This window comes from Centropristis striata, chromosome 7, assembly GCF_030273125.1.
Source record: "Centropristis striata isolate RG_2023a ecotype Rhode Island chromosome 7, C.striata_1.0, whole genome shotgun sequence".
NCBI classification, from domain to species: domain Eukaryota; kingdom Metazoa; phylum Chordata; class Actinopteri; order Perciformes; family Serranidae; genus Centropristis; species Centropristis striata.
This window is the reverse complement of record NC_081523.1, coordinates 13,940,727-13,964,957: the sequence shown is the minus strand read 5'-3', so window position 1 is coordinate 13,964,957 and position 24,231 is coordinate 13,940,727. Positions and strand designations below refer to the sequence as shown.

The 24,231-nt window shown below is 41.2% G+C and overlaps 1 protein-coding gene across 1 annotated transcript in view; it reads left to right on the top strand.

Annotated features, from left to right (window-relative positions):
• The first annotated feature begins 983 nt into the window (after positions 1-983).
• Positions 984-24,231, top strand: part of fam172a (family with sequence similarity 172 member A) — a 154,027-nt gene continuing 130,779 nt past the window's right edge. The window contains exons 1-6 of the mRNA XM_059336582.1: positions 984-1,037; positions 1,741-1,872; positions 3,355-3,456; positions 6,808-6,908; positions 19,136-19,201; positions 20,735-20,926. Of these exons, the coding sequence (XP_059192565.1) occupies positions 1,767-1,872; positions 3,355-3,456; positions 6,808-6,908; positions 19,136-19,201; positions 20,735-20,926 (567 nt within the window). The 5' untranslated portion in view covers positions 984-1,037; positions 1,741-1,766. The remainder of the gene's footprint in view (positions 1,038-1,740; positions 1,873-3,354; positions 3,457-6,807; positions 6,909-19,135; positions 19,202-20,734; positions 20,927-24,231) is intronic.

The window sequence follows — 24,231 nt, the reverse complement described above, 5'->3', positions numbered from 1 at the left end:
TTTTTTTTAAAGATGTTGAATGATGAACAATATGTAAGTTTGAATTCTACAAAACAACACCTCTGCATCTGAATATTGAGCCTCTTGAACAAAGACTATACCATGACATCCCTGTATACTTTATAGTAGCACTTTAGCGCCTTGCATGTTGTAATTTGTGTGATTTTTTTTCTCCCTTCAATTTGATTTATATACAGTCATGGGAAAAAAATATTAGACCATTGTTTCCATCAGTTTCTTGTTCATTTTAATGACTGGTACAACTAAAGGTACATTTGTTTGGACAAATATAATGATAACAACAAAAATAGCTAATTTGAGTTTAATTTAAAAGCTGATATCTAGCCATTTTCCATAAATCATTATCAAGAAAACAATGGAAAATGGCTAGATATCACCTCTTAAATTAAACACGCTATTTCTGTTGTTATCATTATATTTGTCCAAACAAATGTACATTTAGTGGTACCGGGCATTGAAATGAACAAGAAATGAGAGAAAACAAGGGTGGTCTAATAATTTTGTAGCCCAGGATCTCAAATCACAGATTTGCCTCAAAGAGCTTTAAAGACTGTACAGGGTATGACACCATCTGACCTTGACTATCACAGCCGCCAAGGAGAAATGTATCAAAAAACCCTAAATTGTGGACCTATGTGACTGAATCTGTTTTTGTTTGTCTTTTTTGTCTGCCTCATTTCGTTTTATTTACTCTTGTAAAAAATGTTTGAAAAATAAGGGGAAAAAAGGAAAAATTTAAGTACAATAGTAGCTCAAAAGTGTATTTACGTACACATTTATTTCGTTACATCCACCATTAAACATTACAAAGCCCACTGGTGTAAATCTCACACAAGAGAAAACAGCTGTAGGAACTGGAGCAGATGTGTGCTACTGTCTCTTTAAATATCCCTTCCAGTCCGTTGCCCCGGTAACCCGGAAGCTTCACGCTCTCCATGCTCTGCCCTGCTCAGAGTCCTTCCTGTTTTAGAAATTTCAAGGAAGCAGCAGCAACTGGACAGTCGCATATACTAATGGTGCGTGAGTCGAACAAAAAGCATGCATGCATCTACTGTGTAAAAAGCGGTTCCTCTCCGAGACGTGTTTCGAGGCTGAAACGAATGTGAAAGTAAAAAAAAAAAAAGCACGAATGTCCTGCTGTACCTGCTCGCAGTGGCTCCATGCACACAGGGCGACAGCACACATTCCGGGAATTTCTTTGTAAGAGTACGAAACATTAAAAAGATGTTGACGGTTGTTGAGAGAATGACAGAGCAATCTGAGGTTAGCTAGGCGTGTGGAAGTGGATGTTTTGTTACTGTCTGCAGCGTGGTTTTAAAGCAAGAGCAACTTTACTGTGTTTGCATAATTAAGTCAGTTGTTGCATGTGTGCAAAGTTGAGCGAACACACGTCTGCTTCCGCAATAATACTGACAAATAGTTTTAGTTCTTTATGCAGTGTGTTATTGCAACGTGAATTATCACCGCTCCGTTTATTTCAATAAGCTATAAGCTTGTAGCCTGCACATGAGTGTAGGACTCAACAGTTAATATTTTGGCTCACAGCCACCGTTCAGGTGCAACAACCTTTGAGGCACTTACCATTTTATGGTCTGTGGTGAATAAACAAGACAGCTGTCAGAGAATTCCTTCTTCACATGCATGTTAAAGCACATACTCCCCATCAGTGGTGATCTGTATTTTTTAATTTTTGTCTGTTTCAAATCTCACATGCTACAGGGTGCATCTGAGTGAGAGGAGGACACATGCTCTCTCATCTTTACGCTGCCACACCAGCCCTGTACATATTGTGGATCACTATGGCCCAGATAGCCGGCCAGGAAGACAGAGAGAAAACTACTGCACTCAAGGGTAAATATGAAATGATACTCTAAAAAGCAACTATGGTGAAACAGGAGAAAAGGTGTTCAAATTACATGAAATAAGATTATGATTACGACTAATGCTAGAAGTGGCCATCTTTTAGGGCCATTATAAATCACCCTGAGAGCCTGATAAAGAGAGGGAATATATATATATATATATATATATATATATATATATATATATGAGAGAGAGAGAGAGAAACTCACAGTATGCCAAAGAGTAAAATGTAGAAGTGCTACTAGTTAGTGCCACTCCACTTTGATCACTGGTTGCAACCTACAAAGACTTTGATATGATGATAATTTCAACATTCTACCAGTTTTATTTAAATTACATTTTAGTTTAACTCGTCACCTCATTATTGTGAAACTTGCATTATCTCCAGAGTTGTGGACTTTAGACTCATGACTTAGACATGAATCGAGTCCCAGCAACTAGACTTGGACTTTAATGCCAATCGTGACTTTGATGATCGATACTTTGATTTTGACTTTTTCCCCCAGGCCATGCTACATGCTATGAAAGTGCAATGTCAGCATCGCTTTCTTATGATTAAGTTCAGTTGCACTTGATTGAAAAAATAAAGCATATAAATTGAACATTGAAAAATAATTAATTTATTTAATACATTATACATTTAGTGAAGAGGACATTATGATTTGTTTCTCTCTGAAACAGAACACATGCTGCTTTGACCATAGTTCAGTTTTTCAGACACCAACATGTCTGTTTTGTCTAATACAAATGACACATTATCATTATTAGTTTACTTCTCCTTGAAGAAAAAAAAATCTCTACAGTCTCTAAAGCTACAGAAAAGAAGCTGTAGTTCCTGTGAGGTTACACATGAAAAGAGTTGAAATGATAGATGGTATTATGAAAATGTAAAATCACACTTGATGAATGTGGCAGAAACACTAATCTTTTCTCATATTTTTTAAATAAAAGAATGTGTGATCCCTCTCACAGTGATTTGCGATTGTATGCCTTTAAACTGAATGTGACCTGTGTGACTCTAAAAATAATACATTACTTTATTGTCCCTTTAACTGAAAACTTTACTTACAAGTTCATATTCAGTTGGCCCCATGTGTAGATGACATGGGCTACAAAATATTCCACTTAACCTTGAGTCAAAACATTTTCACTTCAGTGATAGAATTTGCCATAAAAGAAAAATGTTAATAGACATTCAAATGTGATTATTATTTGATGGAAATATACTCTTTTCCACCTGCTATACCACTTGAGGATGATGAAAAGCATTTTATCTAAGTGAGTGGGGAGGACTTTGGCATAGCACTGACTGCTACATCACTTAAGAGACTAAAGAGATTGTCAAATCCTAACGTAGGTGTTGTTGCTAGTTGTTCTCAGGTTATGATGTTGTGATTGAGATAGTGGCGTTTAACATTCTGATTCATACTGAATTTTTACTCACCTTTGATTTAATCGTTTTCTCATCAGATTTGCTGTCAAGAATAGATTTGGATGAGCTGATGAAGAAAGATGAACCTCCTTTCACTTTCCCCAAAACACTGGAAGAGTTTGAATATGCCTTCAATGAATGTAAGTACATAGTTTAGTCTTCAAAGCACTCAAAGCCTGGCTTGTGACCCCTTTAAATGAAGGAACCCCTTGTCACTGAAGAGCTATTTTCTCTCTAGAAACATCTTATATTGGTGTATTTGAATAACTGTTTCTGAACTGAAACTTCCTAAAACTATACTCCATTTTATCATATCTGACACCGTGGCTCCTCTCCGCAGGGTTTGGATGGAGCTGCAGGTGTGTTTATTTGGGCTTTAGACCATTACTGCTGAAAAACAATCAGAAAATTACATTTTGTTCATCTGTTAATTTTATGGGTTTGAAAACACCAGCCAACAAAGTAACATATTCTGTCTTTAATATTGTGATCGTTGAATGGGTCAGGACCCCCAGGTTGAGAACCAGGGGTCTACAGAGTTAGTTTCTTCCACTTGATTCATGTTAAAGCTGCTGTGAAGTTGACATAAAAAACAAAATTACCATAATCCCTTATAAAAGTACGACAGTTTTAACACAAACCATGCATGCAATAGCAGTGCTGCTCAGTGTAATGTCACTGTTTTTTAATTAATGACCTAAAACTGTCTTGGCTGTCACATGGGACATTTTGGGTATAAAGGTAGGTGTGTGTGTGTGTGTGTGTGTGTGTGTGTGTGTGTGTGTGTGTATGTGTGTGTCAATTATTAGTGACAGGAAAGAGCAGAGCTGGACTGAGAGTGGTGCCGGTCCAGATGATATAAAAGTCTCTTTAGAATTCTCTTGGCTCATTTTAATCAAACCAGGTGGAGAAGGAAGAAGAGTTGGAAAGGGGGTGGTGGTTTTGACTCTTAGTATTCCCCTGTAGCCTCTCTCTCTCTCTTTCTCTCCCTCTCTCCCTCTCTCTCTCTCTCTCTCTCTCTCTCACTCCCTCTGTTCTCTGTCAGTGTCTCTGCTGGCTGTCTGGCTGGCTGAGTGGGGGACATGTTGTGTACTCTACGGCCCGTCAGTAACCTACTCAGCCTTGCCCTCCGCCTGACGGAGCATTTGCATAACCTCGCTGTGCCTAAGAACAGAGACACGGAGACTTACCCCCCACCCGCCACCATGCCAACACCCACCACCCCACCCTCAAGTCCCAGCTCAGTCTCCCATGGAGGGATGAACACATTCAGAGACTCTCCGTCTCTTCTCCCTCACCCTCCTGTCTCCCCCTCATTCTCTACCCCTCTCTCTATATCTCTCTATTTCTGCCCCATTCAAGTCCCCAACTGAAACACAGCTTACCCCCACACACACATATACACATCCATACTCATCTGTAACTCTTGTCAATTTCCACTCTGGCCTGTTTTCAAAAATAGCATTTCACAGTAGCTCTGGCTCGCAGGCATTTCTATAGCTACACCCAGGCTACCTTTGCCCGAGACAGGTGGAACAAAAATGTTAATTTGACCATGTAATGATGTGAATACAGACGAGGCTGTGTACAATAGTTTGCAGGTATCTTAATCACTGAAGATGATGGCTTCATCTCGCTAGCCCTCCAGTTTTCCATTACTGGAAATCCAAGGTTATGTACACCTAATTAAGCGGCCAAATTGAGAACAGAATGCTAATTATGACAGAAAAGAGGAGAAAAGTTGAGAAAACGTTATTCCTCTGAGAGGATGTGTTGGGGGAGGCGATGGAGCTGATCACCCCCCCAGCTCACACACATGCACACACTCTCCTTCTCTCCCTCCCTCATGCACAAAGACACACACACCCCTTTTCTACAGTAGGATTTCATTATAGCTCCTCTCTTCCTTCTCTTAGGCAGTAGTGTTTAGATCCTCACCCCTCCATGAATGCATAATTGATTTTCTTCAAGGTAGTTTTTGTGCATGCTGCTTTATCCTAACTTCTCACTCGTCTCCTGCTCTACCTCTCAGGCACACATCTGCTTTTTTAATGCAACATGATGACAAACCCAAATTCAGGATTACATGTTGTCTAACGATTCACCATGAAAGCAAGCGTTGTAATACACAGTGTGTTAGCAATGTAAGATTTATCACATTGATAGAGGGGTGAAAATGGTGGCAATTTAGAAGGAGATGAGAAAAAAATGCTTATGCATTCTGTTATCTAGCAAAGATATTATATTTATTTATATCTTAGATGGGTTTCTTCACGTTGTGCAATAATTGAGAAAGTATGAGAGCCCCCTGGCTATTTGGGTTAAGTATGTGTACTTTTCAGTGGTTTAGCTCTTACAAATTCTGCAGTCATAAAGGTCAAAATTAAATTTAACACTGTTTAGTGTTTTATTGTGTTGTAGTGTCAACCGCAGGATCGATGGGCTCATTGCTAAGGTATAAACCTAGTGGTTCCACAGCCACATAAGGGTAATTGTTTATTAGGGGGGGAAAAGTAGCACCATTTCTGAACAGCATTATCCAGTCTTATGACTGTTTTATATCAAATAAAACCTGGATGTGTTGAAAACTCCTTTGTTTCCCTTGAATTATAATAAATCACTTAAACGTTGTCCCCAAAAGCCTTTGTTTCTTCTCAGTCAGTTCCTGTGTGTTGTAATGGCAGTGTGGCTCACTTGCAACAATTTACAGACACACACATACTTAAGCCTAGTGACACTTACTGTATGGCCACACCTGGTCCTCCTGGCTGGAGCTGCTGGTGTGTATGCGTGTGTGTATGCGTGTGTGTGTGTGTGTGTGTGTGTGCTGTGTGTAAGCTGTGCTGGTTAGGGTGATTGGCTGATGCCCAGACAGCATTCTCAAAGGAATTGCAAGAAGCAGTTGTCGTTGTGCTAATGCCTGCCAGGCCACCTTTCTCTCTCACAAAAACACCCTGAAAACCTTTTCTGCACTTCCTTTAGTCTTTGCTCTTGGAGATTTCAGGTGGAAAAGACAGGGACAGACCTGTGGCCCGTGGCCAGAGTGAGGAAGCAGAGGGAGAGAGAGATTGACACAGTTAAAGAGGAAGGGGAGAGGCTTTTAGATGGATGAAAAGAGGAAAAGAGGGAAAGAGGGAAAGACAATTTTTTTGCCATACCAGCTGTCCAGCGCTGGCCTGCCAGACTACCCAGAAGGCCGTTGGAGTCGTGACTGGAAGAACGCTGCTGCATCCACAAGCCTTGTACCTGCCAGATGGGGGTGGTTGAGGGAGGGAGGGTAAGGAAGCGAAAAGATCACCAGAGGAAAAGAGAGCGAGAAAACGAAAATAAGCAATAAAAACTCAAGGGTCAAGCTTAATTTACTTAATTTGGCAGATAGAGGTACGTTCGCATGTCCAGTCAGAAGCCACCCAATTTACTCGCGCACACACACATAAGTATCCATTATCATTATGTGTTTTTAAATTTTTTATTCTATCTTTCCCCCACAGATGGCCAGCTCAGACATATAAAAACTGGAGAACCTTTTGTATTCAATGCCAGAGAGGATCTCCACCGCTGGAACCAGAAACGCTATGAAGCTCTTGGAGAGGTAACATTTTAACTTTAGTTATTTCTTTTCGGAACAGTTTTTGTCACATGATGTTGCAATGGTTGTGACATGGAGTGGGGGGAGGTGGATAGGAAAATTTAGACACCAAAGAAGAATAGCTTGCTCAGCTTTCAAACAAGACAATCAACAACCATCTTCACAGTTTTTGGTGTTTGTGCAGCATGGAGATCCTGACACACATTAGAGACTTTACACTTGCTGATGCACACAGAACAGGTGTGAATGGGACCCACCAGCATGGACACTGAAAGCTACTTTTAGACTAATTTAAATGGTTTTATTCCCCGAAATACCTAGAGCTTTAAAAACCAGAAGACACATTTTTTCAAAGTTGATGCTCTTATGAAGTTTTGTGGTTGTCCAACTGCATCACCATATATCCAAACATACACCATCCAAAAGTTCACCTTTAATTCACTCCCACAGTACCACCACATGCAATATGCATTAAGATAATGAGACAAATGTTCTTTTGTAATCTGTTTTTTATTTGCATCCCCTGCTATGTTGCTTTTAATTGTGTGTGTTCTTTGAAGTTCAAAGCAAAGTGATAGACCCGTTTGTGGGATTACCTGGGTGTTTTTATTATTTCTAATGCAGGTATACAGGAGCTCCTTTGAGAGCCTGCCTTCTGTGAAGGCTTTTTTCCCCTCTTTTCTTTTGCCTGCTCAGGCAATATCCACCAGCATCTAAAAGGACTGTAGAAACAAACATTTGGTAGAATGTAAGCAGAGGCCCTAAAAGAACACAGAGACATTTAAACTAACTGAACCCAAGCATCGGAGGGGGGCCAAACATTTGGAGAAAATAAATAATCATCAAGCAGGATGTATGCAAATTTTATTCATCCTGTGATTAAAAAAATTGACAGAAGTATTCTTTAGAGAAGGAAAAAAAGAAAAAGTGTCAATCAGTGTTGATACAAGCCTGTGTAATGAGAACATATACTGTATGAGTTGTGCTGCAGGAGATTAACTGGCTGAGAAGAAAGGAGCACTACCTGAATAAGCAGTATTATCTGTCTGTTGTTTTTAGGCCACAGATGATTCAAGAAAATGAATATTGTGCCTTTCTCATACAGCTTTGCACGTACAAATGTATTGTTTTTGCTGGTAAGAAATATGCTCCTTTATAAATAGACACAGAATTGTATGCATTTGGTTGTAAAAGTGGGTTATGCTGCTTAGTCAGCCTCTGTATGTGTGAGTTTGAGAGTGTGTGTCACACGGGCGTACCTGCATGCTTATTTCTGTGTCCGTCTGGCCGACACTTGCAGATGTATTGCGCTTGAATTCCTCCCTCTATGCCGTTTTTGTCGGTTGTCCTTTCTATCATCTCTCTCTTTCAATTCTACATTAGGCAGGATGAAAGAGTTTGTCAGATGTTGTGAGGGTTAATGTATAAGTTTCATTTCTTATTTATTGTGGAACAGTCGTTGGCAATTAAATTCTTCTTCTCAATCTCCCTCCAACGATGCTTTTCCAAAATATATAAAAGAAACAAATACACAAAAACTAGAAGCCAAGACATAGACATAAAACACAAAATAATGCAGACGTTAAAACAAGAATGAAAAAGTATATATATATATATAAAATAAATGCAATATATACATCAGCCCACAACACACCCAGTGCCTTCTGTCAACGTGCCACCTGAGACGGTCTGAGGAGTCTAGCCACAATTCAACCGAGAGCTGTGTGAGATGGCACAAGGACATGGACTCATGTGTTCGCCCATGGCAGTATAAATAGAGAATAGGGGTATCCTCATAATGCCCTCTAATGTTCAGTCACATTCTTTTATCTCCCTCTCTGCCATCATGTTTGTGGGGGACTCACTACCTCCTTTGCTGCAGTGCAGACACTCCTCTAACTTGCTCTCTGATTCGCTATTATCCTTGCCACTTTTTTGTACATTTTTACCTAACTGTTTCATGCTACCAAACCATCTAGGAGATTTCTTATTACAACAAAATCATTTGGAGGATAACTTATGACAATTCAGGGGTGTGATTATCGACTTTGAACTGCCTTCTGCTACCCACAATGTTAACATGACAAGGATATTCACACCGGAGAAGTTTTCTGAACTCCATGACACTCTGTCGTTGTCTTCTGTCGGGGAGTTAATCAGAACTCATATCGATAAGTTTAAATGGACAGCAATCTCTCAGTGACACCATTACTTTACTAAGAGTCATTGAAACAAAACCAGTAAATCTGTAGCTGAAAATGGCATATCTACAAAATTGAAAGCTGAGTGCAAGACTATCATTTTTCATGCCAGTCAACTTAATCCAGACATCTGGTGGACAGCCAAATTGAAAACAGGTTTGAACCATTAATACATCTTCATGAGACAGAAGTGGAGATGGCTGCTGATAAGTTTGGACATGGGAGTATTCTGAAAACTACCAGCTGACAGAGAAAGGCAAAATATCTAACATGGAGCAAAAGGCAATAACTCACCTAAAGAGACTATTCAATGTATTCCTCTTGTCTTTAACTGTCTTGACAACCTGGAAGCCCATTATTTTACTAGTTAACCCCTGCTAACAGTTAACAGACTCATCAACAGGACTCTTAGGACTCTACTCATGGCTCATCAAAACCTGCAGTCTAAAAGGGATTTACTGTTGTGATGACTTCAATCTGTTTTGTTGATGTGGGCATCTATTCAGGGCAGATGGCCTCCACCCAAGCAAATCTGGAGTTAAAGTATAACTGGACCATTTTAATGTTGAGCCTGCATCACCCATCAACCAGTCCTAAGATGATGAACTCTGACACACGGCAGCCTTGGCATCATAAAGACAAAACATTACAGCCTCAATATAAGCCTGTTGATAACCTGCCCCTGGTCTCCTAATTCCTCTTGCCCTCACCCTCCCTGTCACGTCATCTGCCTTCACCCCAACCGAACAAATTCTGTAACACCAAGTTTGCTGATAACGAAGATGACAAAATGAGAGAACAGCTTCTTCCTGGCCAGGCTGATGAAAATGATAAGGCCAGCAAGGTCACGGTGGTTTGCCTCATTCTCCTCTATCCACCTCCCCTTTTAGGGATATCTTTAAAAAACTAAGATCAGAGATTTAGCAACTGGATGTGATGTTGATGGATGCCACTAAGCTACACTGCTGCATCTCAAATCACCCCCATTAATATCAAAGAAAGCCTGTCTGGCAGCAGGGCAGACAGTAGAGTCGGGGTCTCTGTCCCCACTTCTGCTGTATCCCACCCCACCTCTTCTGTATCCTATTGGACATGGAACTACTGCCTCAGAAAAAGACTGTTCCTATTCCAGTTTTGATGAGCAGACGAGGGAACAAAATGTATGGGCGAAATGATGCACAGTGCAACTTTCTCTTTTCTCTTCAAACCCAAAGAAAAAAGATTAAAAGCCAGAACAGTTCCAGTGGCTAACATTAAAAAAACACAAATCAAATCAGAAATGTCTGTGTAGTCATGGACAGACTGAAATTTTGACATCCACATCAAGACAATTAAGAAAATCAGCCTAGTATCACTTTAAGAATATATGAAGAATTACGGGAGTGTCTCAGCAGGATATAGAGAAACGCGTCCATGCTTTATCTTCAGTACTGTAATGCTGTCTTTACAGATCTCTCTTAAAAGTAGATCAGACATCTGCTGCTGATTCAGAACACTGCTGCTAGAGTCCTCTCTAAGACCAGGATAGTGGATGACATCAGATCTTTTGCGCAATTTCAAATGTTGGTTCATAAAGCGTGGAATGGTTTCAGGCCAAAGTACATTGTGAGCTGCCGCTCTGGTACAAACAGTTCAGACTTCTCAGATTGTTTGGGACAGGTGTGCTTACTGTCCCCAGAGTCAAAACTAAACATGGAGAGGCAGTATTCTGTTTTTATGCACTACATATCAGGAGCAAACTCCCAGAAAACTTTAAGGTCTGCTCCAACCCTCATTTCTTTTAAATCAGGGTTTGCCACTGCATTTTATTAAGTTAAATTTGGGACTATTTATTCATAACTTCCACTGCACTGTAGCTGCACCATCATTTTATTGTACTGCTTACTGTCTGTTTCTATTTCAGCTTATTTTAATCTTCTATTTTACTTTGTTTTAATCCTTTTAAATCCTATTTACTGTGTCTTTTTGTATTGACTTGTGTTTCTTTTATATCTTGTCTTATGTCTTTATGTCTTATGTAAAGCACTTTGAATTGCCTTGTTGTTCAGAGTTGCGATACAGATAAATTTGCGTTCCCTTGCCTCTGTCCATCTCTCCCGCCTTTCTTCCTCTCAGTGTCTTTATATCCTCATGGTCCTGTATTGGAGCACTCTGTGTGTGTGTGTGTGTGTGCGCGTGCGCGCGTTTGTGTGTCTGTGTACATGTGTGAGGGGGCTGGGGGGTGGCGGCTGTATTGTCAGACACATCACAGCACCAGATGTCCAATTTGCACTTCAGCCTCGTCTGAATGGAGGGACAGATAGAGAGAGGGAGAACGAAGATGTTGGTGTGATGGCCTCCAAGCAAAAGAAAGAGATGGGAACAAAATCTGAGCTGAGCACAAGAGCACTGAATCACCCTTTAATTTTAATTTATAAAAAGACAATTTTAAAATGTTCCCATGTATTTATGCCATGATTTGGAGGGATTTGCATATGCTACTTTTGAAAATCTGCATTGGTCAACTTTGTTTAAATTCCATGAGCTATTTGTCTGCACATATTAGTGGAGGGCAATTGTGTGCCTTGGTACCTGGGCTGAGAAAAACTATTATACGTTAGTTAGACTGCAGCATCATTTCTAGGCCAGTTTTTATGAGTAATGTAATAAGGTTCATTAGGCAAACTTAAATGAATAGAAATCGAGATGGAGGGATGGAAGGTGCACAAAAGAAAAAATATAGCTTGTAAAAAATGTGTAACCGTCAGAGAGAGACACAGAGGAAGGAGCGGGTTATCTGTTAAAAGTCAAAGAGTGTCTGTGATTGTGTGCATACATAACATGACAAATCACTTGGCACGTGCATTTGATTATAGGCTAAATGGAGCAAATAGAGGTGTAAAAAATCATTCTGGGAAATGTAGGAATAACTTATGGAAGAAGAGCTGAACAAGGCCTGAAAGGGGAATAAAAACAATGTCAGTAAACTAAAAGTAAATTACATAAAATCAACTGTTTGAACACTGACTCACTGCAGACATACATTAGGAGGATGATGTTCCTTAGAACCATAATCTCTGGAATGAGAACCTTTGAGTGTCCTTAGGGAGCACCTGATTATTAACTATCTGAACTAAAATCTTTCAAGGGAAAGCTAGGTTATTGGGGCAATATAGCTATTTTTCCTTTTTACCCAGAGCCAGCCTACTCACTGATGCCTTTTTATGTTTCTCCGTGCAGTCTCAAGGTATGGCAATAGCATGAGAAATGACATCTGTGGTTGTCTGTCTCTGGATAAGTAGGACAAATAAAAAGTCTGCACCTGAAATATCCCTTTATGTTCTCAATGCACTCTATAAAGAGTTTAAGCACTGACTTAGTGGATCATATTCTCTGTTATTCCCAGTTACCCCAGTTTGTAAATTGTTGTATTGATTTAATATATTCCTTTTTGTGTTCTTTTCTGTCTTTTTTTATTCTGCTTTGTCATATTCAAACTAAAATACTTCACAAACCCAGACTGAAGAACCCACAGACGACCGTTGTGGAGACGTTTTCCATCCTTGGCTCTGACTGTTATCGTAATGGCCGTATTATAGCTGTAATACAGTGCACGCTATCTGCGCAGTGTTGCTCAGTGCAGCGGGGTCACCTCAGCCTGTGTAGGTGTCAGTTGTAGTCTAATTCCTGTGATTCAGTGATGAATCTCTCTGATAGAAGACAAGCATAGGGTCTGGCCCAGATGGAGCTCTATTAAGCTGTTAATAAATGAGGATTCTTCTCTGCTCTGCCTGCATCTGTGGAATGGAAGGCACTCACAAATTTGTAAACACAAACACACACACACACACACACACACACACACACACACACACACACACACACAGTCAGAATATTATAATGAAGTAAAGCTAGCCAGATGGCTGAATTAGAAAGCCGTCTCTCTCTCTTTCTCTCCTTTTCTCTCTGTCTCTTCATCTATCCCCCCTCTCTCTCTCTCTCTCTCTCTCTCTCTCTCTCTCTCTCTCTCCCTCTCTCTCTGTCTGTTTCTTACACTCTCTGCTGTCTCTCTGTTATCTTTTTTTCTCTTCCTGTCTCCCTCTGTTTCTACATTATGGATGCTGGGCGTTGTCATAGTGGTGACCAGCTGGCAAAGGTTTAAGGCCCTGCTGAAGTGCCCTTGAGCAAAACACTGAGGAGAATGGCAATATTTTTATAAAATTGTATCAGGGCTGTGTATCAACAAGAATCTGACAAGCTATATGTGATACAGGTGCACAGTTCTATATAGCCATACTTTAAGCTTGGATATATATTGTGATTTTTAAAAAAATCTAAAATCTAGGAAAACTTTGATAACATAAATAACTTTTTATGCCATCAGAACAGTGCATTTCTATTTATCACAGTCACATATCCATCATCAAAGCACTGCTATTTATGCCGTCTCCTTATCATTGAAAAGGTGCAGCCATTAGACTACTCCATTAGAAATTTTGTTTTTGTGTTTTTCCACAGACAGCAGAGATGTAACAAGCCCTTTCAAATAATCAACATTAACCAAAAGGAAATGAGAGAATTACATTTTAAGTTGTGGAGGTCTTATGAATCAACTGTAGAGAGTCATAGTAGAGTCATGAAGTGTTGCGTCAGGCCCACAGTGGGAACCCCGGAGACAAGCCTCGATACTGTACTTAAAGCATCAGGAGGCCCCATACCAGTCGTGGACCATTTTGTTGGAAGGCTAATGGGATCTCTCTAAAGAGGGACTATAAATGACAGCTGTCTGCCCGGATTCACTGACTGCCATCACGTCTCCATTCCCAAAACACTTAAACACTGCCGCCGCAGCTTCTGCTGAGAGCACCAAGGAGGAAGCAGACACAGTCAGACAAAAATGGTTGCAGGGAGTGGGTGAGGTGGATTAGAGTTGATGAAAGAGAAGGGAATTGGACCGGGGGTGGGGTTTTGAGTGGGGTGTTAGAGAAAAGACAGGAGGGCTGGTAGTTACAGCGCTGGCATCTGTCGCTACCGCCGGCACCCAGGGTGGCATACAGTACTTTACTTTGAATTAGACCTCTGCCGGCTTCTCAGTTAACACCTGAGGAGGTCATTACGATGCCATTAGGATGAGTAGTGCTGGAAGGGCGGCGAGGGAGTGAGAGAGAGGGATATCTACACTAAGTGTAAACAGTCTGTCTGTCAGTCTGTGTCTGAGAACTTTCTCTTCCCCTGGAGAGCCCTCTCTCCTCTGACAGAAGAATGACAGAGACCTCATGGGAATTACACCAGTCTCTCTCTCTCTTTCTCTCTCTCTCTCTCTCTCTTTCGCTCTTTGTTTCCCACACGGACTGACAGATCACAAATTCACAACAATAGGCTCTATTTTAATACCACTTTTTGTTGGTACACAAGGCTGACTTAAAATAAACAACCTTTCTATTGCCTCATGCTCTCTCTCATTTTCGCAGTCTCTCTTTCTGAGTATGCTTTGCCGTTGTTGCCGCTGTTGTTGTGCTGCATTGTTCGGGGGGATTTTCTTCCTTTTTTTTCCTTTTTCTTCCTCTCCTCTATTCTCTGGAGAAGAAGGAATGCTTTCCTGGGTGCAGCCAGTGATACGGCATGGAACAGCTCTTTCAGTTTCATTATATAAACAGCTTTGATGCCTCTTCTTGCTCTCTGGTTTCTGTAGCTAAGTGGCTTTTGGAGAGGGCTCTGGACTACAGAGACAAGAGGTGTGTGTGTCTGTACATGAGTTTCTTGTGTATGTGCTGCTGCCTTGAGTATATTTGTGGCTGACACTGGGATAGTTCTGTCAGATAAACCAGTTTGGCTTCATGGACCCCTATACGTAGGTTTCCAACTAGAAACTTCAAAAGGCCTTAGAAACAGCTCTGTAACTTCTGTGGTGTTTTCATGTATTAATACACTGTATATTTTTAAGACTGCTATTAAATTTGTCTTAAAGAGTCTTAAATCTATCCCAATAAAACTTACAGCAAACCTGATATACCCTGATAATGTTTCTCAGAGGGATTGTTTCAGATCATTGCTTTCTCTTCCTCCCCTGTAATTACCTCAGATCCTCCATTGCCGTTGACCATCTCAACCTTTACCCTCACCGCATCTTTCTTATCATCCTCTGATCCCTATCCTACTTTTCTTTTCATATTACCTTACTCCCTATTCTCTTACTCATGTTCCTCATCTCCTCATCTCTCCCACCGCTCTTCCTGTTGTGGTTCTCTTCCTCCTTACATTGTTTTTTCGTGTGCCTGAGAAAGATCATCTCCTTATCGCCTTAGGTGCGGTCAGCCAAACCACGCATGACTTTTGTAATCAGTGCAAAAACACACACACATGTGCACAGACATTAACTGATACATGCGCACACATAATGTGGGAGGTCTCTCTCTGTAGTGAGGAATTTTAAAAACATATCGACTTGCAGCCACAGCGGTTTTCATTAAGGCCTTGGCTTGGTGTGAGTGGGGCTGATGGAGAGATTGTTACGTGGATGACCAGAGGTTCGCAAGGAGTTGATGTCACAGCCCACCCACTGAAAGGCCTCTTATCGAGACCATGTACTGTACTGTTCTCTCCACCCACCCTCCTTCCATCGCTGCTTCTCCTCTCAGCTGTTCGCTGCAGTGGGAGCTGGCACAAACTTCTGGCTCCTGGGGATTACTTCTCCTTGTCTCCCTTCTTTCCTCCCACTGAGCTCTCCTCTAAGTCCCTTCCTTCCTCCCTGATCCCGCTCTTCTTGCTTCATCGCCACAATGCTTCCTCTACACAAACAAACCACAGACACAGAGGTGACCTCAGCCGCAGAGGGTCTATTTCAAACTCTCCCACGGCCGCTCTCACGGTCATGTAGAGAGCTTGCTGTTGTTTCGAAGATACGTCGTCACCCGGCTGTCCTAGCAGACAACTGAACCTCCGCTTTTACCCGATTTTGCTTTTTTACCTTAGTGAAAGCTGACTTCGTCTCTTGAGTCCAGATAGACAAAGCTAGTGAGATTTACAATGGTTACGAATGTTTCTTAAACTGTCACTCAATGCCATTCTCTCTTTGGAGGTGAATTGGTGCAGTCTGGCACTTCGGCCCTTACTTTTTATGGTAGACAGAAAGAATGTAGGCTTACATTGACATTTCAGATAATGTGGCTCCGTATCCTGTCAGCCTGAATGATATTCCATATTTGTTGCAGAGAAGGACATTGTAAGCATGTTTATGACCACAAAACCTTTTGATTTGAATTTATTTAGGTTGCTCTTATATCTTCCTCTTTCTGTCTTTTTTTTTTTACCATCCTCCCTTCCCTTCTCTTTGTGGGTCTTAATATTATTTTCCAAATTCACTCCTCATGCTTTTCCAATCGTCCAATGCCGACAATGCAGGCACTCAGCGTTGCTTCCTGCAGGCATTTCATTAAAGCACTAATAACACATTGGTAATTAGGTGACAAAGAGGCTTTTCTTATTGTACTGATCAGCTGCTGAGACGTAGTCCTCAGAGGCCCACACAGAAGGAGGTTGGCTGTGTGTGTGTGTGTGTGTGTGTGTGTGTGCGTGTGCGTGTGCGTGTGTCTGTGTGTCTATGTGTGTGTGTGTGTGTGTGTGTGTCTGTGTTGTTTTTGAGTTATATGCCTCTGCTCTGAGTCTATCCCATTTTTCTATTAAAAAATGGTTTTGATGCAGTGGAATGCTGGTACTGTCCCTTTTTTTAAACTCTTACTTTTGATCTTGTTTACTGAAAAGGTAATCTGGCTGCGGGTTCCACTGTGAACTAAAGCATACAGATGGCCACACTGCCTGTACAAGTTTTGATATTAGATTCTTATTTATGATCTACATGATCCTTTTATCAGAAAAACTTGCATTCCTTCCACTTTTTTCTCTCTTCTCTTGTTCCCTATTAGTCTCTCTCCTTATTCTATATCAGATGGTTCTGGAGCCACCTGAGGCACTGAACAAATAACGTAGTGCAAATGAAATTTCCTGTGAGGCTTATTGATGTCATTAAACACTAGCATACTGAGGCTCGGAATCATTTTAGTCTTCATCAGACCGGCTGACATTTTAGTGAATTAGCTGTTGGGGGTTTGGTGGGTTGGGCTGAGGTGAGGTTGTTTTAGCTCCTCTTGCATTTTCCCCCTTCACAGGGTCAAATGGTATAATCGATCCTCTCATTTGGTCCGTCTGCTGGCCTTTGATTGGCTGTCATAAGGCTAACATGTGTCTGGTGTGTGTAATGTTATTCTTGCATGTTGTTCTTCTAAGCAGTAAATCAGGTTAGCATTGAGTTTCTTTCAAGCATAAAAGAGCATGGCAATATTGTGATTATCATGAGAATTCACATTTGACTTAAAGGCAAAGTTCCAAAGTTGCATTTAGGCAAAGTTTGCCTTTTGTTTTCTTTTGTTTCTGTGTCAAAATGCCAATTCATGCCATTTAAAAAAGTGCTTGGAGTTAGGAACATGTAATTTAGGGATGTGCATAATTTTATTGTCTCATGGTTGACATTTCAGAGTGTGGTCTGAAGAAAATATTTGGTTTTGTGTGTGCCAAAAAGTACAAATGCTAAGTTGCTCATGGCCCAGTTTTTTGTTTTTATTATTTATTTTTTTTAACTTTTGGGTACTAATCAGTTATATTTCACTAGTCATGTCAGCAGTGAGGACAGAGATTTTCTCACTTCTCCAAGGAACTTTACTCAGTCTTGCTTATTTGCTTTTATAGCAGAATTGTTTTGGACATTCTGGATGTTCTCCATTCTGTCGCTAACACAGGAAAAGTTTTTGATTTGCTCCAAAAGCACACAACAAGCTAGTGAATGTCTCTTATTTGTTGTCAATATTGCATCTTTTGACACAGTTCTACAGTTTTACAATGGTTTGTATTGATTTTTAAAAGACATCAGTTAGTAAATTATTCATTCATTCTTACAGTGGGGTACACTCTGGACAGGTCACCAGACTAACACAGGGCATACCTCCTGGTAATTTAGAGTCATTGCGGAATTAGTTAAGTTTGATGTTTTTAATGACCCATTGCTGTTGTCCCTCCCCTTTCCACGCATTAATGAGATCCCAGCATGATGCCACTCTGTGCTGTGAGATGTGACAGTCTCTGGTTCATGCCTGTTAATCTTTGCGGTCAGTCAGTTGGTCAGTCTCGCTTTGTAGCTGTGGCGCCGCTGCTGGCCTTTGGTTTCCTGAATTAGTAAGTCCGTTTCAAAAGCTAACCAAAGTGAGACTTCACCGCGGAGCAGGACAGCATGTTGCTCCGCTCTCCCTGTGGTCCATCCGCCCATCATTGTGTTGCCCTGACATGAACAGGACAGGGAGTCTGTCATTGCCCGGGTTTGTGAAACATCATCAGAGCGACAATAGCTCCAACACAGCTCACTGCCAGCAGCCCTGTGCTCCGTCATCTGTTATCACCACTCCTCTGTCTTTCTCTCACAACTGATCAAAAATCGAAATCTGTTCCACAAAGCCCTCCTCTCTGTTCTCAGCTGAGCAGGACGCGGGGAGAAGAAAAGAAGGGAAGAAGAAATAAGGGAAATGGAAAAGAAAGTTGTTAATGTCACTGAACCATGAAAGGCTTGGCCTGGGGTTGGAATGATTCGGTATACAAGGTTCTTTAGTGCTGTGGCTGCGGGGATAAACATAACTTACATCAGCCCTTCGCTTGTACAGGAGATTTCCTCTCCTGGCACTTACAACCTCAACACTCTAACTGCACTGTGATTCACACACACACACACGCCGCACACAGTACGATCCAGACCCTTTCAAGTAGCTCATGTACACACACATACACACACACCAGAGGGCAAACGAGGGTTTTGAATAGTATTTTTTATTCTGTTTGCAAGCATGCCAGTGGTTGCTATTACTTGTTCACACATACATACTGAGTTTAGTTTGCTTTTGTTGGATGGATTTGTATCAACAATATGAAAATATTAATTGCATTAGACTGTATTATCAGTGCAATGTTTGACTGTGTGTGTGTGTGTTCTGTCTCTTTCTCTCACTCCAGATCATCACTCAGTATGTTTATGAGCTGTTGGAGAAAAACTGCAACATGACTAAAGCAATCCTGCCAGTAAGTACCCAGAGTGAAAAGAGGCATTTTCCTCTTTGATTTGTGCCCTTGAAGATTAAAGGAAGTATTAAATATGAAAATTGACGTAAATGCTTAGGCTTCAGAGTGTGATTATGATATTGAGTGTCCTGTTTAAAAAAAAAAATAAAGAAAAGGGGATTGTGAGGCGTCAGCTCTCCTCATTCTCTATCAGTCTTTGTCTTTCTCTTTCTATCTCACTCAGTTTCTCTCTTACTCCCTCTCTTTCTTATACCCCCTCCTCTGCCCACATCCTTTGTGCAAAAGTGTCTCCTCAACAAATTAACTGTATTGTGACGTGTCATTTCAAAGGCGCAGAGGCGCAGCATGCTGATGCTTAATCTGTTTTGCATTCATTTGCGCTGAAGGGGACTTTCTGCTCTGCCATCATGGAGTTATTCTTTGCCCAGCTCATCCAGGCTCAGAGCACACACTTGATCCCTTTTATTTGTTGTTGGAAGCATGTTTGTCTCCTTTTGCCCCCCTTTACCCCTCCATCCCGGCTCTCTTTCTGTTTATAAAAGTTGTGATCATTTTTCAGGCTTTGTTTATTGGGATGTTAGGCAGCGCTGGTGTTTAGAAGCATAGCAGAGTTAGCTCCAGCGCTAACAGTGTCCATAAATCACCTAGCCGGGGACTCAGCGCCTTTCATTAGCCCCCATACACTTTTACTGGTTTATCTGCTTGGCCTATTTATCTCATTATTCCTCTGGAAAATTGCTCTGTTCTGCTTTTCTGCTGCCCACCCGCCTGCGTGTATATGGCGTGTGTGTGTGTGCGCGTATTTGTGTATTAGTGGTGGGTCCGTCCACCTGCGTGGCATTGAACTTGTGACCGCAGATTTTAAGAAGATTAACCACAGCCAAGTATAGGGAGAGGGAATGAGGGAGCACAAGAGAATAAAGGGTAAGATTTTCTCCCCCACTCGGCTCTCTTTGTCTGCTTGGATTAAGTTCTTGCAGCTGCCACCCATGGCTTTTATGGACAGTGTTTGTCTCCTTAGAGATTCTTCCAGGCATTCTTGGGAGGGATGCAAAAATGCATGGGATGTGGACGGAGCGCACGCACACACGCACGCAACCACCAACTCACTTAGGCTCTCTTTCTGTCTCTATTACCTTCTGCCATAGTTTTAATCACACAAAGGCTGTTTTCTAATCATGATTATTGATGATTAGTGTACTGATGCATATGAGCTTTTTTAATTACAAAGGCCACAGAGGAGAAGGCTGTTTCTCCTTACACTCGTGCATGTTACATAAGAAAATTCCTTTCATAATCATTATCAGGCAATTCTTTGAAGCAGCAGAAATCCCAAATTCGATCATCTTCCGCATTTGCTGCTGTTGCATGAAAACAGGAAATATTCATTTTGATTGAGTTAAATGTCCCAAATGTCTATGAAGTCATTTTCAGAACATGTTGAGCAGTTAAAACAGAGCTAGGAGTTTTTGGGGATTTGACTTCAATAGCCATTGGTGACATATGGTAACCTGTGTTTTCCTGAACATTTAGGTGGATGCAACAGAAGATGAACCCACCAGTTTTATCTACCTGAGCCCAGATGCCTTGTCCAACCCTTTTAAGCTGCTGGTGCTGATCCAGGGCAGCGGCGTGGTGCGGGCCGGCCAGTGGGCCCGTAGACTCATCATCAACCAGGACCTGGACTCAGGGACACAAATCCCCTTCATCACCAGAGCGATGGAGGTAGGGGGCACAACAAAAGAAGTTTAATCTATTCTGTTGGATGTTGAACTGATTTTCTGATCTTTGATCCAAGATGTCCTGTTTTCATGTTTCACTAAGAAGGACTGGGCAGGTTGAGTGCACTGAGGACACTCCATGTAAGATGTTAGAATAAAAAATGTTTTGCAGGTATAGCTCTAAATACTGTACATTTATGTTTCTTTATGTCATAGTTCTTTCCTGTGCAGAGAGCTTTATGGGTTTCTGTGTTAAAAAGTCATGCAGTGTGTTTATTGTGTGGTCATTGGTACCAACACTACCACAGTGGTTAGCCTGATGGGATATTGGTGTGACACACTGTTTATTTGAAAAGCAGGTTTGAATATTTTGAGACTGTAAAAAGCGTTGGGGCACAGTGAGGAGCACAGTGTGGTGGTATTTTGCTTTTTTTGTATTTGACTGGAGGTTTGAATGTGATTGTGGGTAATTTGTTGTTGCTGCATGCTTTTGCAGCTCAGACTCTGGATGCACTGCATCGACTCAATTCTGTTGAACTTCATTTTATAATTCACACAAGTGTGGAGGAAACTTTGTCCTCGGGTCAAATTTTATGAGGCCGAACAATTTCAGCACTCCACAGCATCTTATAATCACAGAGGCAAATAATAACATGCAGACATTCATTCACAGGTGCAAATACAGACTCATACTCTTGAATTGTACTATTACTGTTTAGTCCCCAACTCAGAAGTGAGGCTTATATTGTTCTTGTTAGTGAAATGAAGCATATTCCTCAACATGATTAATATAATTTCAAAAAACATTTATGCATTCTTAAGATGCACAATTTCTATGTATTCCTGTTTATTCAAGATAGACTGAGAGAGTGGAAGATATAATTTAATGTAAAATTGAGATTGTTTTTTCTTTCCCTGCCATGTGATCACACATGAGTGTATACATCCGTGTCAGCAAGCAAAAGGTGGCTCTGCCTGTCTTATTATTTTCATCCGCATCTCTGTGCTCATTTGTCAGCCTGGCCACGACTACCTGTGTAATTTCATCGGCCCACTGTTCAAATTGACTTAGGGGAGATCCTGCTCTCCCTCTCCCCTTGTTCCCTCGTTTCGTCCATCTGAATGCCATAAAGACTTTCACTGCTGTGTAAAGCCTGCTCCTGCTGTGTACAACAACGGGAGAGGTTTTGGTTGCGTGCGTGCGTGCCCATGTGTGTGCTAACGGATGACTCTGCTACCCCGAGACTGTCTTTGAATTACAGTTACCCTGGCTGGTATTACAGTTGGAGAAGGCAGGTTGTGCTGCAGAAAGCCAAAGTGACAGCTTAGATATAGAGTACACGGTGTGTGTAGTGCCAGTGTTGCTCATTCATCATAGTAAACAAGAAATCGTGTTCCTACACCCTGACAAATCATCATCCAGGCATTTACCACACACAGGCCTTGTACTCTGTGCTTGCGCTGGAAAGACAGGCACACACATTCAAAGTCAATTCATGCTGTCTGCATCTATTACTGAGAAGTTTGTGGTTTATTATGTCACACCGTGAAATTTGTGTGGATGTAATTTTTAAGTGGAATGTACAAGAGCTGCAGCTACTATACAGTCTGAAGAAAAGAGGCTGAGTGATTGATTCAGTGCAGACATAAAAAGATATACATTTTATACCTTAATTTACAGGCGTGCAGCACTCAAGCACTGAAACACGTTTGTTTAACAACTCCCAAATGAATGACAGCTCAGATTATTGACAGCTGTGACACAGTGAATACAGACAGCAAAATCCATGATCAGCAGTATTAGACCATATTAACAGCAGAATCCTGTCCTGGAAACCATTCGAATCTGCTGAGCTCATTTGTATTTGCTCTGGCAGATGAGTCTGGTCACTCTCCCATTCAGACTGATTTCCAGATGGCATGGCCCTCACCGGGCCAATCAGCGGGTTTGATAGACTGACTGACATCTAGCGCATCTCATCAAACTCAGATCTAACTGTCAAACTCAGCAGCACTGATCAAGTATGACTCAAGATTATGTTCTTCTATAATGCCTATTTCTTGCCTCAAATGTTTTCAGAAACATATTTTAGTGTGCTGTCTACCTGTAAAAAGTTCATCTGGTCTAATACGCATTAACAAATTAGCCTTGTGATGCAGGCTAACATTATCCCATATATATATCACAAGCCCTATAAAAACATGAAAATTAGAATGGCCAGCTGACATGCATTCAACAATATACGCTAACATAGCCATATTTCTATTGACATAGTTATTTTGTACATAATAGATACCTGACATATAATTGCTATAAGTCTATAAATTTTTCCTCTTTGACATGATACATTTTTCACATTTTTTCCTCCTTTATTTACCCTCAAACATTTCTTCTGGTTAACTCATACATGTGCAAGCTAATAATTCATCACTGACAGAAAAATCCCCTCTCAATTTTTAAAGAAACTGTCTTTTACCTGCAGTGCAGCACTAAGACAAACACGTATGGAAGCGCGGCATGAGTTATCAATGCTTATAATGAGTGCCTGGCTGCTCAGACAAGTGGATGGCTGACACCCAGCATGTTCTATGTTATATCCATGTGGGAAGAGAGGTGCAGCAGAAATTGTGATGACTAGGCAATGTCTGAAACCTGGTGAGAAGCACCCATCTACACCATTATTGTTAAAAGGTATTAATGTTAAACAGCTAAACTCAAACGAAATTCTATTTTTTTTCCATGAAACAATAATGATTGATATAAAGTAGCATTGGATGCATATATCAAGAATGTTAAATATTAGTAAATATAAGTATTGTTGACTTTCTTCCAAATCGAGCAGGTACTCAGCAGTTAAAGGTGCTGTTGATGACAGTCAGACCATTAATATAGCCACAAACAACTGTTTCTGCTTCTTTGTTTTGGTAGGCGGTCCTGCTGCACGTGCATGTTAGTGCATGTTTTCAGTGCCATCTTGGCAGTGCCTGACTCCTTCTTACTCCTAGCTTATCCATAAAAGGGGCAAAGAGGTGGATCTTGGGTTAGCTGAGGCAAGAAGAGTCGAGTCACCTGTGAGGGCAGCCGCCTGTCACTCAAAGTAGCCATGCCATTAGTTATTGGGCATCTGTGGCCAGAGGTTAGGAATTGGGCTTGTAACCGGAGGGTGCCCTTGAGCAAGTCACCTAAACTCACCACACAGCTCCCGGGGTGCACAGAAATGGGCTGCCCACTGCTCCTAAGCATGATGTGTTCACCGGTGTGTGAAAAAAAAGAAGAAGAATGGGTTTGGAATGCAGTTTGAGTGAGTT